This window comes from Phalacrocorax aristotelis, chromosome Z (assembly GCF_949628215.1).
Source record: "Phalacrocorax aristotelis chromosome Z, bGulAri2.1, whole genome shotgun sequence".
Lineage (NCBI taxonomy): Eukaryota > Metazoa > Chordata > Aves > Suliformes > Phalacrocoracidae > Phalacrocorax > Phalacrocorax aristotelis.
This window is the reverse complement of record NC_134311.1, coordinates 67,364,582-67,380,484: the sequence shown is the minus strand read 5'-3', so window position 1 is coordinate 67,380,484 and position 15,903 is coordinate 67,364,582. Positions and strand designations below refer to the sequence as shown.

Here is a 15,903-nt window from a genome sequence, read left to right as displayed (position 1 = left end):
TATCTGTGAAAAAAAAAGACCGTCACTGATGATGAAACGTTTATTATTAAGGCAGATTAGACTTTGTGACTGTTGCTATTCTCCCTGGCAGTCTTCACGATTGTTTTAAGGTGCTAACGGTAGCAATATAGCCATTTTGCATGGGTAAACACTGCTGCAAGGGTTCGCACACAGTATCAGCACTACACAAATCATGCAATGATCAAAGAATGAACTTATCTTTGCAACTCTGAATGTTAGACTGTTCCGGTCGTCTTCTTTTTCATCCAATACACAGAAATAAATATATGCCTAACTGATAGAATGCTGAGAATATAAATTGCAACAAACAAAATGAAAATAATAATTTATGCTGTGGAATCGGTGAAAATTGTCCACCTGCAATGTCTACCATATGCTTCATTTTACACTTGCAGGTGCAACAACTTCCTGGATCCTCTCTGCTTTTATCACTGATTTCTGTGAATGATATTTGTGAGAGATTTGCAGGAATTAGCTATTTTTAGGTGAAGAAAGAATCTGAAGGAATTAGTATTTTAAGGAACAGGACCTGCAAGCCTGAAAGCAGTTTATAGATATTTTGCCTTTTTTATTTTTCACAAAAAACCAGCAGCAACAACAAAATCACAAGATTAGGTTCAAGAAAGACAAGAATATCAATAATCATGTATAAGCATGCCATTCCAGCCTCTGTGTAGGCCAAAACCAGCATCTAAATCCCAGCATAGCAATAGTGTGTTCCTGTTCCCATAAGCAACTTTTATGACTGCAGACTTAAGTAGTTTATTTATTACCAGAGCATTTGTTCAACTTTGTGTTTCCATGTACCTTCAGGAAAAGTGGCTGCTTAGGACTTAAATTTGTCAAAATAGAACAAAAAAAAAAAAGGGGGGGGGGAGAAAAAGAGCTTCACTGAGTTTATCTGCCGTAAGCGCTAGTCCATCTTTCTAAAGTATCTGCCTTCTTCTGATGTTATCCTGTGCTCTGAAAGCTTTGAAAGGTCAGGCACTCCCATCTGAACACCTCTGGCTTTCCAATTCAGTGGTCACAAAGGATGATACCATAGTCAGGAAATTCTTACCTCCACAGCTGTGTCAATACCATTGTTGGAGGTGGCATGAACTGAAGTGATATGATAGAAAAAAAAAATATTTTTTTTCCCATGTTGTTCTTAACCTGCTTCATTTTATTGATCTTAGTTTAGTACATAATCCCAAGACAGGTGAGACAGCATAATAGAATTAGTAGCTAGTGAGGGTGGGAGAAGAAAAGAAGAAAAGATTGGCTGAGGCAGTTAATACATAAACGACTTACATATAGGAAAAAAAAAAGTACATGGGAGAGCACCTGTGGACAGGCATTGATATCATTAAAGCAAGTCTGACAATCTCCTTCCTAAGTCAGAACAGTGTTGCTCTGCATATCTGTAGTATACAACACATGCAAATACGTGGAGTCGTCAGCAAAAGAAAGTAAGTAAACGTTAGCAGATTTTTCACTGAAACTCCCTGCCTCCTCCTCCTCCTCACTGTCGTGTGACTTTTGCCTCCTAGTGGTGGACTAGGAGTAGCAGCAGAAATTAAATTTCTCCATCGATAATCAGTTTCTACATTCTTGTACTGATAAAGTTACAGACTACCTTGTTTCATGCTGCTCCTGGGACATAACATTTCAAGTATATGTTGAACATACTTCATATGTTATGAACCTCATCAGAAAGCAAGGCAAAGAGTTAGCAGTCCTGTCTGACAATGCTGTGCCACTCCCCAGAGTCAGGAGTTCTGGGTTAAAGTGCCACCCCACCACAGCAGTGATCATGTTACAACATTACTTTGGAAAGTACCCGATTTTCAGTAAAAACTTGGTATTCCTGAACACTAGCAGGAGCTTCTGCCTGCAATTGCTACAGCATGCTATGACAACAAATGTTTCTTGTAGCATCAGTCTACGTTATCTTTGTGTCTGCAGGAGGGCTAGGCTTCCTGAAAAATGTGCAGTTGCATTTCCATTGGGTTGCCATTTAGAGGTGGTTTTCGTATTTCTGACAGAAGTTTGAAGTGGTCATGAGCAAATTAGCAGTATTCTCTTGTGTCTAAATGCACTGTCACACTTAAGGGAAAAATTGGGCTCCCAGATACTGTTTGTGGACAGCTGAAGTTTAGAAATGCATTTCCACTATTTGTATTTTTCTATACTAAAGAAAGGTAGAATTGGCAAATTCAAGAAGGCAAACAATGCTGGCAGAGTCTCCTTACCGCGACTATGCTCTGTGAAGGACGTATTTCTGTCAGGAAGGAAAGCCCAGTGTGCTCCAAAGTGTCACAGTCAGGTACACGTTAAGCTCCTGGTTTTCTGCTTGGGTGTATGTGCAGTAATAAATCAGTCCTTCCAGAGCACAGTCCTTCCTGTGGACATCTAAAGCTGATGCAAAGCACCTGCCATACAAAACAATCTTACATGCAAAAAGCCAAAAGTCTTTCTTTCTGTGACTTGACCTTAGAAGATCTCTGTTGGCTCAAGCCTTAAGCAATTCTTCTCTGAATACAAAGCTTGTATGCAGGTATTGACTGTCACATTCGATCAAATTACTCACTTTCACTGGCCTGCGCTCCCCCCTCTATGCTCTGCCTCTGGGCTGTCCCTCAGTGCCCCCTGCCATATCACAGGCAATTCCCTGCCCCTTTTGCTGCAAAGCTCACTCATACAGGGGCTCAAGTTAAATAGGTTTTGATTTAGGCTCTTTTGGCCTGCAAGGAGTGCGGGTTTTGCCGGTGTCAGTGCTCCTGTGTTCTGTCTGCCTGGGTTCAGCAGCAGGAGTTCAGGGGGAACTGAAAGCAGTGCAGCAGCAGAAAACGCTTCACACCTAACGGGAACACCAGGTCTTCACTAAACCCTCCACAGGCACCATAAAAACTTCTTAGAAGTGCAGAGTTCACCATGATGGTCAAGATCCCTGATACATATAAACATGGCGCTGTGAAGCACAGGCTGGGCGGACTCACAGAGCTTGCCTCACAGCCCACAGCTTGTGCCTCATTGTCACAGCTGATCACCAGTGGTAGCTTGATTAGATGATTTAATGAGCTAAATTGCAGGCGATGTGCATGTACATTTGACGACTGAGTTTGCATCAACCAACACCTGGCCTGAGGTAAGGGAGATGTGGAAAGGATGTGTTAGTTGGCCTGGTGGCCATCTCGGTAAAGTAAGCAAGCAAGCAAGCTTGTAAGCTGGCTGGCTGGGAAGTTGCTAGAAGCTGTGTATAAGGGGAAATCAGTAGAGACTGGAGTGAGAGGGAGGGTGGAGGAGCGTGGCAGGGCTAACAGGAGCTGGGCATGAGCAGTTCATGTGGGGAAAGGAGCTCTGGCAGCTGGGGGGGGTGGGCAGCCTTTTGCCTGCCTTTATAATAGTGTGCTCCCTCAGCCCTCCTTGCCTGTGTCTCTCAGCAATATCCACATCTGTGCCCTGCCTTCCCTTGCTGTCAGCTCACGAGGCCTTTTCTTATGAAGGGGCTCAGCCTGTCATGGAGGGATTCAGGGCTGGCTGGAGCCAGGACAAGCCTGGAGGTAGCCATCTTAGCAGCTGCTGTCAGCAGTGTCCTGGCACCCAGGGAGAGGAGAAGTAAGGAAGCCCGCTGGGGGGGAAGGGGAGGTTGTGTGGGAAGAGAGGGAGCAAACAACTTTCTCAAGGAAGAAGTTGCTTCAGTTTCCTCCCTGTATACCCTTATGTAAATAGTTGGGCAGGGAATTATCCCCTTGCCCGACTTCCCCCTTGGCATCCCCGCCCAGCTGCTGATACCACGAGGAAGAGGAAGTAGAAAAGCAAGAGGAACAGACTGCTTTAGCAAAACACCCCTGACTTCTCTTTCTCCTCAACATGTCCTTCCCTGCCACTGCCTGGAAGGCACCAAATATGCAAGGACATGCAAATACCTTGCCAGGAGTTGTGCAAACCCTGTGGGGGAGAGAGAGAGAGGGATCGCTGTGGATACCCCATGCCTTCACACTCAAACTTATTGCCCTCCTTTCCTGCCCTCTTGTACATTAAACCCTCACCAGGTCTTCAAGTCTCACCTGCTTTTAGAGCAGAGAGGCAAAAGAAACTCATGTTTCCTAAAAAGCATCCCAGCTGTAGGCAAGGTCCAGCTCTCACTGTTTGCCCTTCTGCACAAGCTTGTGGGGGCACAGAGGACTCACAGCTGATGTCTGGTCTTCTTCTGGTACCACCTAGCTCAGTTATCATGAACTTTCTCTGGGAAGTAGCTGTCAAAGGGCCTTTATCCTTAAAAATCTCCTTAAACCTCTGAATAAAATGTTTCAGATGAGAGCAAATTAGACTCTGTTAATGTCATATGATTTCTTGCCATCAGCTCTGCAGCCTTTTCCTTTTAAAAAGTGGAAGATCACCCCTACTCTTGGTAACTATTGCCCAAATCATGTCAGAGGTGGTAAGGCTGCTTTTGCTTTAAAGAAATGTTTGCTTAAAAAAAATATTCCAAAACAGATTTCCATTTTCAACTTTCATAAGTCAAGCAATTCCTGATAAAGTTAGGAAAAAATGTTTTTAATGGAATGCAATTGACACCCTTCTGTACTTTATGTGCTCTCAAGTACCTGTCACAAGTAAGGCCAAATTTGAAACGATCTGAAACAGAGAAAATGAAGGCTTAAGTTAAATTCTCAGTTGCCTTGAATCTTTCACCATTCTGCTTCTGCACCCCTTTGCGGTGCTTCTGTGACAATTACCTGCAGTTATACCAAATAATGCTAATAACTTTAGAGTCTCTTCTCATGATCTTGGATTTTAACTTTTTAGTTACCATGTCTGCTGTATTATAAGTATTTTTATGTTCTAAAACATGACGAGGGAAAGATCAAGTTAAAAAAAATCAGTACTTTGCCGTTTAATCTCTTTTATATAGCAAAGATTTTATCTATGTTGCAGTGAAACCTTCCTAGCTTATTTTGTCAGGTCAGTTTTCCCAGGCAGTCACACAGCTAAAGAGTGCATATTTTTGCTGTGTATCATTAACAGGTTTCAGAAAATAGATTGTTACTTTCTCATGCAAGTCCTGTTGGCTCCCCGAAGAGCTGGATAAGGAAGGAAAACTCTTCTTTCCAGGCTGGAACCCCTTTTCTTCTGCTCTTGCACCAGGAATAACACAAGAAGAGTCCAACAAGGAGCTGTACAGCTCACCAAATGCCATATTCACCTGGGTGTGATATGGTATAACACTGATCTCTGATATCATTCTGGAATCTCTTTTTTGTAACTAGTGTAGTACTTTGCACTGGGGAGTATTTACAAAAATCTCTATTACATCCTTCATCTTTTAATAACAAACTTCTCAACAGATGAGGAATGCACACAACAGGAACAAATTTTACCAAGGCTTCACGCTTTCAAGTACAGTTAATCGAGCGTCAGATATTTCTGTCTACCTCTTATGAAATTTTTTCAGTTTCTAATCCTATGCATTGAGAAATTGCTTGAAAAATGTTGCTGATTCTAGTAGATCCATCTCATTTACTAAGGCCAGAAAGGGAAAGGTGCTAAGCACTTTCACAGATTTTGTCTTTCAGTAGCACTTAATGACCTCTGTATAGATTCTCTGCTCTCAGAGTTCATAAGCAGTGCAAACCCATAGAAAGCAGTTGGTGAAAAGTGATGTGTACTATCAAGAGTTTGTAAACTACTTCAAAATGAGATGTGGCACTAAGGGTTAGACCAGATGGTCTTTCAAGGTTCCTTCCAACTTGGGCTGTTCTGTGATTCTGTGATAGCAGTGACTCTCAGTTTTGCTTGCAGTTGGTTCTGTTGAAATACTACCTCCTCCCCACCTGAACTGTGGGATAAAGTTCCTCCATGCAAATAATTAGCCTGCTTATCACGTGGCTGAAGAGAGCCTTCACACAGGCAGTGTGCATAAGGTCCTGAGCTGTGAAAGGGAAGATGTATGATAGAAAAGTAGGGGAAGGAAGACAACACATTTCATGTCCAGCTACTGTCACTGTGCAAACAGAGTTTAGGAATCCCCTGTGTAGGCCTGGCATGCATTCTTTCTTGCTGAAGACCCATTCTACTTAGTTATAAATCATCGTTTATCTGTTTGCCACATATGCTATGCACTGTTTCTGCAACTCCTCCTGCAAGTCAACAGTTTAACCACATCAGTGGAAAATTCACAATAGAAAAAATGAGCCTATGCTGTCATGGTGTTCAGTCACCTTGACTAGCTGTACCTTCTGAGGAAGTAATACATTCTCAGTGTTGATGTGGAGCATGGGACACCTAACAATTACACTTTTAAAATGTTTCCCCAAAAGGCTAGAAGCCTGTGTAATGACCTCTACTATATTTCACTGCAGTTTGTAAAGGTGCCTCACCTACCTCCCCCCAGGTCTGCTGCTGTGGAAGTTGAAGGCTGTTCTATATGTGTCACTGAAATAGTACAGATTAAAAATATTCAAGGAGAGGAAAGAAAATGAGAGAAAAGGAAAGGGACTGTGTCATAGGAGGTGCTTTTCAATCCAGATCATTTCACTGTTTGAGGTTACAGGACACAGCATTTGTACCACGAACACAAAGAAACACAAGATTAGAGTAACTGCATGAGAGGAGTGCTTGGATGAGGAGTCCCTAAACTACTGTTGCAGTGGAGGAGAAGGAAGGTAGGAACATACTCTTCAAACATAGCTTCAGGACAGCTTGTTTGGTTAGAGAGAAACAAACAAAATACAAACATAGCATTACTTCTGTGCTACACGTGAGCAGAATCCTTCTTGGTCTCATCTCCTAGCAGTGCTGTAGTGCAAGGTCTCCCATATAAGCCTTTTTTTCTTTTTTATACTTTTCTTTCTGGACCATCTAACCAGTCACAGAACTGGTCAAACCTTGGAGTGGCTTTCATACAAGCAATCTCACATTCGCTAATGTGAATTTTCTCATGTGAACAACATATTTCCAAGGATTGTCAGACATAAAATCAAGCATCTGGAAAAATGTTCAATCCAGAATGTTAAAGTTTAATTAAAAAGAAATGCAGCCCTGTATCTGATTTCTTAGCTTAGTACAATTTCCGACATCAGTAACAAAGACAATGATGTGGCCTAAAAAAAGAACAACAAAGAGCATGCTCCCACAGCACAAACATTTCAAAACACAAAATAACTTCAGAAATGTACTAATGTTTTAATCAAAGACAATAAAGTTTGGAAATGAAAACCCAGTTTAATCCAAACATATTTAAAATGAATGTTTTGACAAAAATTTTCCTAAACTTTTCTGCCTAGGATTTGCGTAATGCCTAACATCCTTTCTATGGCCCGATCCTTTGGACTTCTGTAAAAGTTTATTTTGAATCTCAATGAATTCTGATCCCTGATCCTTAGCAAGTGATATCAGGTTGGTCACAAAGCCTGCTGGCTTTAAAGTGACTGGTTAACCTGTGATATAAACCCATAAACAAAAGAAATGGAAAGTTAGGTTAAAAAAGAATGCATTAATCTGTGCCTCTGACAATCACAGCAGAAAATCAGGATCAGTTTTGCATCTGCTGAGGGTCCTTTTGGTAAAGTCAGCTTAGGCAAAGGCTGTGCACAAACCCCATATTCTGAAGCCTTGCTGGTACACTCAGAGTTTCTTCTTTCAAAAAGAATATTTCTTCCTTCCTGTCCTAATCTCCTGTCTTTTCCGAGACTCTCCTCTCTTCTGCTAAGCTCACTTTTCCCCTTTTTACCCCTTACTTGGAATGTGCTACCTGGGAAATGAGAGGTAACAGGGCCATGTGTCCCCTCTTCCATCATACACCCGCCCTGCAGCCAGATTTTTGGCCACTTTTCAGCTACTGAGCTCAAAGGAAGCCTAATTCATGCAGCACTTTCTCTGTACAATTACTGTGTGTGTATTGTTTCTGTAGTGTAATTGCCGGGTGCTTGCAAAATAGCGACCTCTAATGGAAGAACCGCACCTGTTAACAAATCATAACAGCATAATTTAGGGACCTCTGAAAGTTATCTTGTCTGTCTACTCAGAGCAGGGCCAACGTCCCTAGATTGCTCAGAGCATTCTTCAGTTGGATTTTTACTAAATGAAAGGACGGAGAATCTGCAGCCCTTCTAGGATGTTCCAGTATTTGATTTCCTTCACTGTGAAAATATAAACAAAAAAAGGAAACTAATTGGGATTTTCCTGTTTTGCAACTTGTTTCCATTGCTTCTCATCCGATCCCTCTGCATCTCTGAGATGAGTCTGACACCTTCCCATTAGGTATTTGAAGACAGTGATAAAGTCTCTGCTCTGCCTTCTTATCTCCAGGGTGAACAGGCCCAGTTCTCTCAACCTCTTGTCTGTCATGTGTCCTAGTTCCCTGACCACGTACTGTGAGCACAATGAATTGGGTTGTTACTGTTATGTCTTCTCAGTGCCTGCCTGCTGCCTTGCCTCAGAGTCAGAGAGGTTATGCCTGCTTTCTTAACTTTAATAATGAAAATTTAGTTGCTTACCAAATCTACTATTTGCAGGCACTTCAATCTGCTGTTTACAGCGTATGTCGGAATAAGAAGGGAAATTCAGCAGGATCTTTTTCAGTTTTGCTGGCTCTTCACAGAGGCTACAGTATATGACAAATAAAATAAGGAGGCAGCATGTACCAGCCTTTCTCTTCCAAGGGCTAATGTGTACAGGGAAAATCAAATTTTTCATTCTGTTGTTGTGCAGGATCATACTGCCAAGTTTGTTGCTGAGCACTGGCTAGACAGAAAGGTAAGGCCAGTCTGCTGGACATCCACTAAAGGATGGGCCATTGAGTAGATTACCAATTACACAGGATACTTTTACTTTTATTGTGGAGGATAGGACAGCTACTGACTGTGGTGCGGAGAAGAGCAGCAGGAAGCAGAAAGGCACCAGTGGGTGGCTAAGGGAGGTCCATATGTTGAACTCTTCAATCTTGTGGGCTAGTGCATAAATTTGAGCCCTATCAACTGCTCATAGAGGCTGAGGAAAATAGATTTGATGGAAAACTCATGTCATGTAAGGAAGACATTCAGATCAAGGCAAACCTAGTGGTGGAATAATCAATGAATTATAGACTGAGGTCCAAAAAAGGATAAGGTGGGACCAGTCGTTGAGGGAGGACCATTGGGGGATAAACTGCAGGGCCTGTAAACACTCAGAGAGATAAAAGGGATTGTCAAAAGGATTTGGAAAATAGTTTAAAAAAATCTCTAGGAGATGGAGCAGATCAATGGTTCTGGCTAAATTTTTGTTTTGAGTGGCTTTGTACAGGAGAAGTAAGTGAGAGCCATGGACATGATTTCCAAATATTCTTCTTCTCTGAGGAGAATAAGAAAATATCCCTATGACTCATATTCAGATTGAAAATGCAGATGCCCTCAGAGGTTTAGAGAAGGGTCATGGTATTAGAGAGGTGGTGACACTTCTCCAAAAGTTTGTTGCACAAGTGACTAATGGGAAGAAAAGCAGTTAGAGATGTGTCAGCAGAAGTGAAAGGAGCCACCAGCCACAGCTGTTGACAGAAGTTGCACAAGATCCTCTGACCCCCATTTCATTCTGTGAATATGTAAGCCCCCCCAAATGATTAAAAAACATTTTGCCAATATTTGTGGATTGAATTTGACAAACTCCTTGCATGCCTCATTTTTAAGCATGTGTAATAAGTTGTTCTTATGAGTTTTCCACACCTTGCAGTGACCACATTACAAGTTGGGGGCCATTGTTCACAACTTCAGTGAGAGAACATGCGTGAGACTTTTTCTTACATTTCTGTGTGATTTTTCTATTCCTATTTTTCTATGTACTACAACTTTTCAGCAGCTGCTATTTCATTTCAGAATTCTGCTGTTAAGAGTCCTGAACTCTGACGGAGAATTACTTTTATTCTTTTTTAGTTTGTTGGATTCTCTTAATTGAAATACAAAACAGTATGAATGTTCTCTTCATAAGAAAAAAGAGCTAAAAAATGTGACTTTTTGTTGAAACAAACCCACAAATCCCATCAGGTTTTTGATCCCAGACTGTTGAATGAGGTATAGATGACTTACTAATAAGTATTAAAGCTTTGCATTTACAACTTACAAAAATAAAAGTACACCTTTAGATATCCTTGTGTTATCTGTCTAAAACTATGAGGAGACATTCACTATATACTTACATGAGACAGGTCTGGAATAAATGACTACAATAAGGTCTCATATCAATATAAATATTCAAATGAGAGTCTGTTATCAAAAGAAAAAGGATATTGGGGCAAATGTTGCTAATTCCCACATTTAAGTGTGACTGTAGAGGAAGGCAGTAGCTTTAATAAATGGTGACCAAACACAGTTTCAAGGAAGGAACCAAGGAACCAAGGTGTGGAAGATTTTTCTTGAAAGCAAAATGGTGTGGGGTTTTTTGGTGGGTGTGTTTTTGTGGTTTGGGGTTTGTTTTTTTTTTTTCCTCCCCCCAATTCCTTCTAACACCTTGGGTGCTTTAAAAAAGGAGATAGCTTGGCAATGCTGGAGAAAGCGAGCTGGAAGTCCTGCATTAACTTGTGTAACTTATTCTTTGTTAGAGTAGGAGAAGCTGACACATCAAATCCAACATTTTTCATGTTATAGTTCAGGTGGCAAAGAGAAACATTGGGGTAATTTTGTATCTTAGAGTGAAATAGATTAACATGGTATGTTCTGTATCAGCTTCACATTTACATTTGTTTGTGACTGTGATTTACCTTTATCTAATTTACATAGCTAACACATTTTCCTATCTTAGCTTCCCCACCTCTCCCCCAGGAATAGGAAAAACACAAGGGTTGTATGAAGGTTCAGCAAAGGTATTGTAGTTCTGAATTTTAGGGGTCTCTGCAAGGCTGTGTTTTGTCCAAATTGCAAAGTACAGGGGAGGGAAAGTTCAGAATTCATTCTGCTCATCTTAAAAATAGACCAAGATGTTGCCTGATTTCTGTGTGAATGGGCTGAGCACAGAAATGACTGGATGTAGAAAGTCCTGGCTTGCCAATAGTTTTCCTTAAAAATGTCACGGGACTCTCGTTAACACATTGCAATAATATAACGGTGGTGGTTGAACTTTCCATCTCTGTTTTGGTGGTGATTTGCTTTGTGTGAAGAGTGTGAGGATTCTTCAAGTTCAGAGAAGGGTAAAGCATCTGTCTAGCCTAGTAATTACAGCACTCACTCAGAAGTGAGGTAGACCTAGTTTCAATGCACTGCTCCAAACGCTGCTTAGGTGTTTTATGACATGACCAGAGGTACCTTCTTCCATCATGTCTGCTTTGGTCACTGAACCATTGAACCATTGGTATGAAGGTGATGTGGCAGTCTTTTCCAAATGGTCCTGCTAAATCTGATGAGGTGGAGAAGATTACCTCATTTGTGAGCCTGAGGGAATGAGGCAGAAGCCCTCTTAAATGGGGAATGGCTTACTGATGGAATGCTACAATTTTAAAATCTGATTAGGATAATTGCAGAACATGGGCTGCAGTAGACACTGCATTCTTAAACACACAAAATTTTATACTGCTCCTCATGGAGGTATCCAAACCCCTGGCTGTCTATTTTATAATGGATTTTTTTTCCAGTCGAGGCCTTCCCTACAATACAAGGAGAAAGGCAAAGACTGATTCTTAGAAATCAGCATCTCAGCTGGGCCACCTAACTGGGGGGAAGTGAGTTATCACTGGGAAAGTTTATAAGGAAAAGCAAGTTCAACCGACTGAAGGCTGATGTGCTCTTCCACCCTGTGCTAGATGTAGAAACCTCTCCTCTTTGGAGGAATTTCTCCATTCCTTATGTTCTGTGAAGATGTTGGCGCAAGTCCTGGTCAATGTTATATCTCCAGTTTAGGGAGATTTTGATCTGATATATCTCCTTGGGTACCTCTGAGTAGCTTTGCATTGTACAGTGTGGACATTCCCTTAAGGCATGCAGAGTTAGGTGGCAGATGAGTATCAACTTTGAAAATTCTTCCTAAAGAGTTGACCTAGGTGCCTAAATGATGGCCATAGATGCTGAAGGAGACACCTTTCAGCATTAGATTAACAGACTTGGTTGACAAGGAAAACATTTAAAATGTTAATAGTTAAATTGTACACAAAAATATTACAGTTGACAGTCTTAGGAAGCATGTCAAGAAACAAACATCCCTAGCCCTTAATATATTTCTCACTCCTTTCTGTCACTTTATATGCCTGATTCCTGTCTAAGGATAAATGCCTTATTCCACTTCTGGCTGTGTGTACTGTGACAAAAATTTGGTCCCAAAGGATTAATGTATTTTGACTATCCTGGAAGAAGACAAAACCCTTTCCAAGATGAATGCTACCGAACTACTGCACTGAGCCCTGGCTGAGTTATTTCAGGGCAAGTTATGGTACAATAGCTATTCTCCAGGAATTGGCTGTGTGGAGACTTTTTGTCTATAGTCATATGAAGTGAATGGTAGTCTGCCACAACATAAATGTGAAGTTAGTAACACTGATGAGGCAATGTGAATGTCCTCCAAACTGAGATACCTGGAAAATGGACTGTACCTCAGTTTTTAACTGCTGTTCTAGTTCCATCTGGATGTTATGACTAAATAGATCCCAGTTTTCTGGATTTTCTTTAAGGTCTTTTCTTTTTTTGTTTTCTTGTCATCTTTTTTTTTTTTTTTTTTTTAAACAAATGGTAGAATGAACTGGATCAACCAAATTCCTTGGTTGGCCATATCTGCATCAGAAGATTTATCTGACTTATCAAGTCTCAAAAGTTCTTTTGCTTCTTGTAGTGTATCTGAGAATTACCAGTATCATTGCAAGAAGACACGTATGTTAAGGGCTATTCCTGTAGGTCAGAAATCAACACGGCTTGTTTTGGCTTGAAGTCAAAGGAAAATGTAACCTTCCTTTGTGTTCATCAGCTTCAGTCTCACATGAAGCTATACCTGCTGGCAGCTATTGCTGTAGTTCTAGTAGTAGTTCTATCTAGACATGTGATATTACATCTAAGTGTTTTGGTTTAAACTTGGCTCTGTTATGATGGTCAGAAATGAAATAGTGAGCTCTATGGTTTGGTCCTCATTTAGATCTCAGGGTTCTGCAGGCCTAGCTCTGCTCCTTCCATTTCTTCCTGTATGCAGTAAGTACAAAGCCAGCTTCAGACAGATTATGCCCTATCTCAGGTTCAAAAGGTTCATTGGCCTTTTTTGTAGGAATAAATTTGTCTTCCCAACTGCTTCAACCTCTGTCTAATGTAAAACTGCCAGAAAACAAACTTCCTTACATTTCTCCTCACTCTAACTTCTTCAGTTACTTGCTGCTCTCCTCCTAATTTTTTTTTCTGTCTTCTCATATTGCTATAATATTAATTTCCACCCATACAGCATCAAAACAAAGAGCAAAGAATGTGATTTGCTTCCCTGGTGATGCTTCTGGGTTGCCTGTGATGCAAAGATGAAAGCACTTCTTTCCCTATAGTGCTATATAACATTGTCAAGGAAATATAGTAAGCGTATGAACTTATGGTCTGCATTACTTTGAATTGTCATTCATATTTGGATTCAGAGAAGACAACCTGGAGCTTAGAAAAGACTTAAACAAAAAAGTGAAACTGTTAATTGTTGCTTATGTTCAAACTGCATTTGGCAACAGCAGAATGTGTTCAACATATCTGTGTATTTATGTACTGTTTCCAAACAAACCTTTTTGTGAAAGCAGCTAGACATTTGAATCATGCTAGAAGAGTAACTGTGTCTTTGGCTTGCAAATTGTAATGTAGGGTTTTGCAGATCCATAGGCTCCATGTATATTTGGAGTCCTGAATTACTAGCTCAAGTTCTGTAACAACCAGAAATCAGCAAGCAACAGCACAGCAAGGTGCTAGTTTGGTACAATGTTGGCACTAGTCAGATCCCATTTATTCATATGTAAATCCAGAGTAAGTCAAGTGACTTCAGTTAAATTATTGGTGCAAACGCACGTAGTATTTTGCCCTTTAACACTTGATTCTACACAGTGGGATTCATTACAACAGAAATAAACAGAATAAGAAATATCTGTTTTATATTTTAAGCATAAAAAATATTGCTTATGTCAAACCTTTGAGGCCATTGCTTCAGATTCAGGAAGAATTTGATCACTGTGTAAAACAGAGGCAAACTAAACCAAAACGAGGGTGCCAGAGCAGTGGCACAGGCTGCCCAGGGAGGCTGTGGAGTCCCTTCCCTGGAGACATTCAAACCCTGCCTGGATGTGGTCCTGTGCCCCCTGCTCTGGGTGTGCCTGCTCAAGCAGTGGGGTTGGACGAAATGATCTGAGGAGGTCTCTTCTAATCCCTGCCATTCTGTGATTCTGTGAAAACCCTCCAAAGTTTGTGAAGCATTGTTAAATGTGAACTGTATTCTGTGTTCAGACCTATTTCACATTGCCATTTTTCAGGTACTAGTTGCAATGGGCAAAGTTAGACCTTTTTCCCCATGAAGATACTGAATTCAACAGCTTGGGTTCCTCTCTCAGTTTCATGAAATAACTTTTTTCTCTTGAAACAAGATTGACAGATTCAAGTGAAGAATACCTCTTTAGTAATAGTACCTTCAGGGAAAGATTACTGTATTTGGGCATATAAACCATGATAAAAGTATACAAGCTACTCTAGGACTTCTAAACTATTTCTCAGAGCAAAGATGGCCTGAAAAGCTATTCAGGCTTCACAATTTCCAACATTTATCTGTAAAACCACTTGTCTTGAAATTCTTGATTCAGCTTATTAACACAGTACTTATAAAAACAGACACATATATAGGGTTTGGAATTCTAAAGAAACTGTCTTTTTAAGGAAACAAATTCTACAGACTAGTAAAAAAACCCCAACAATACTGAAGGTTTACACATAGATGCATAAATCTTGAGTGGGTTTTTTCTTCTCTCTCTTTTTTTTTTTTTTTTTTACTTACAAAGTACTTCTGAATCAAAATAAGGTAGTGCAATTGCTTTCTGGAGATCTAATTAAAAGGCTTCACCCATTCCCATTTCTTGCTTGGTGTCACATTGACACTTGACTGTGAAATTCCTCTGGATACACAAATGAATTTGTCAGCTTAGCCTTGAACGAAGCTGTTTTCTCTTCCTTAATTTTGAATGCCAGAATCAGTAAGGCACATACAAACCAGTTCACATGATAAAGGAGCTAACAAAACTAAAAAGTTTTTTCATGGCCTCAGAAGCAGGAAGTCAGTGGCAAGGAACTGAATTGAAAACTATTAGAAATATGTTTAAAGTTTTACAGTCACATCGACTGAAGTTTTAGTACTAAATCTTATTCATCCATGTAATAAAAAGTAAATGAATAGAGCTCTGTACTTACCATAGTTTCAGGCTCTCTGTCTCCACAAGTCTGCTAAAGACTATGTACTGTACTAGAGAGAGTCAAAAATGTTCTTTGTCCTTCACTGTGCACTTCCTTTTTTGAAAGTATATGTGGTCTATCCAGCCTTCACAGGAAAAGATATCAGCAAAATCCTTGTTTTGCATATTATCAGAGACCTAACAGAATTTTAAACAGAATTTGTTTGGGATACACTGCAGCACTGAAAAGGATGAATAACAGTGAATGAACATTCATTAATTTTATGACCTCCAAGTTTATAATGAAAAACAGCTCTATGCTGATAAGAAAATTATATAGTTATGTTTTCACTAATCTTTGACTGAATTAAAACAGCCTATATATTTTGGTTTTGTCTTTCATACTTGAGGTTCCTGAATTTTCTTGTATTTAGGCTTCACTACCAACCCCAGACACATCTCCTCCTGGTTCAGATTTTCATGGATATTTAAAATCTGAAGTAATTTTCTTCCTCTAATATGCTGAACTATGCTTCTGACAATTAACCTTTGACTATTCA

The 15,903-nt window shown here is 40.3% G+C and overlaps 1 protein-coding gene across 5 annotated transcripts in view; it reads right to left on the bottom strand.

Annotated features, from left to right (window-relative positions):
* The window catches only part of FYB1 (FYN binding protein 1), a 68,145-nt gene extending 52,693 nt beyond the window's left edge, over positions 1-15,452 (bottom strand). For 4 of the 5 annotated variants that reach the window (XM_075078523.1, XM_075078526.1, XM_075078527.1 and 1 more), the window contains exon 1: positions 15,363-15,452. In XM_075078523.1, coding sequence (XP_074934624.1) covers positions 15,363-15,365 — 3 coding nt within the window. In that variant the 5' untranslated portion in view covers positions 15,366-15,452. The remainder of the gene's footprint in view (positions 1-15,362) is intronic. The other variant, XM_075078525.1, reaches the window with a different exon arrangement.
* Between the last annotated feature and the right edge of the window lie 451 nt (positions 15,453-15,903).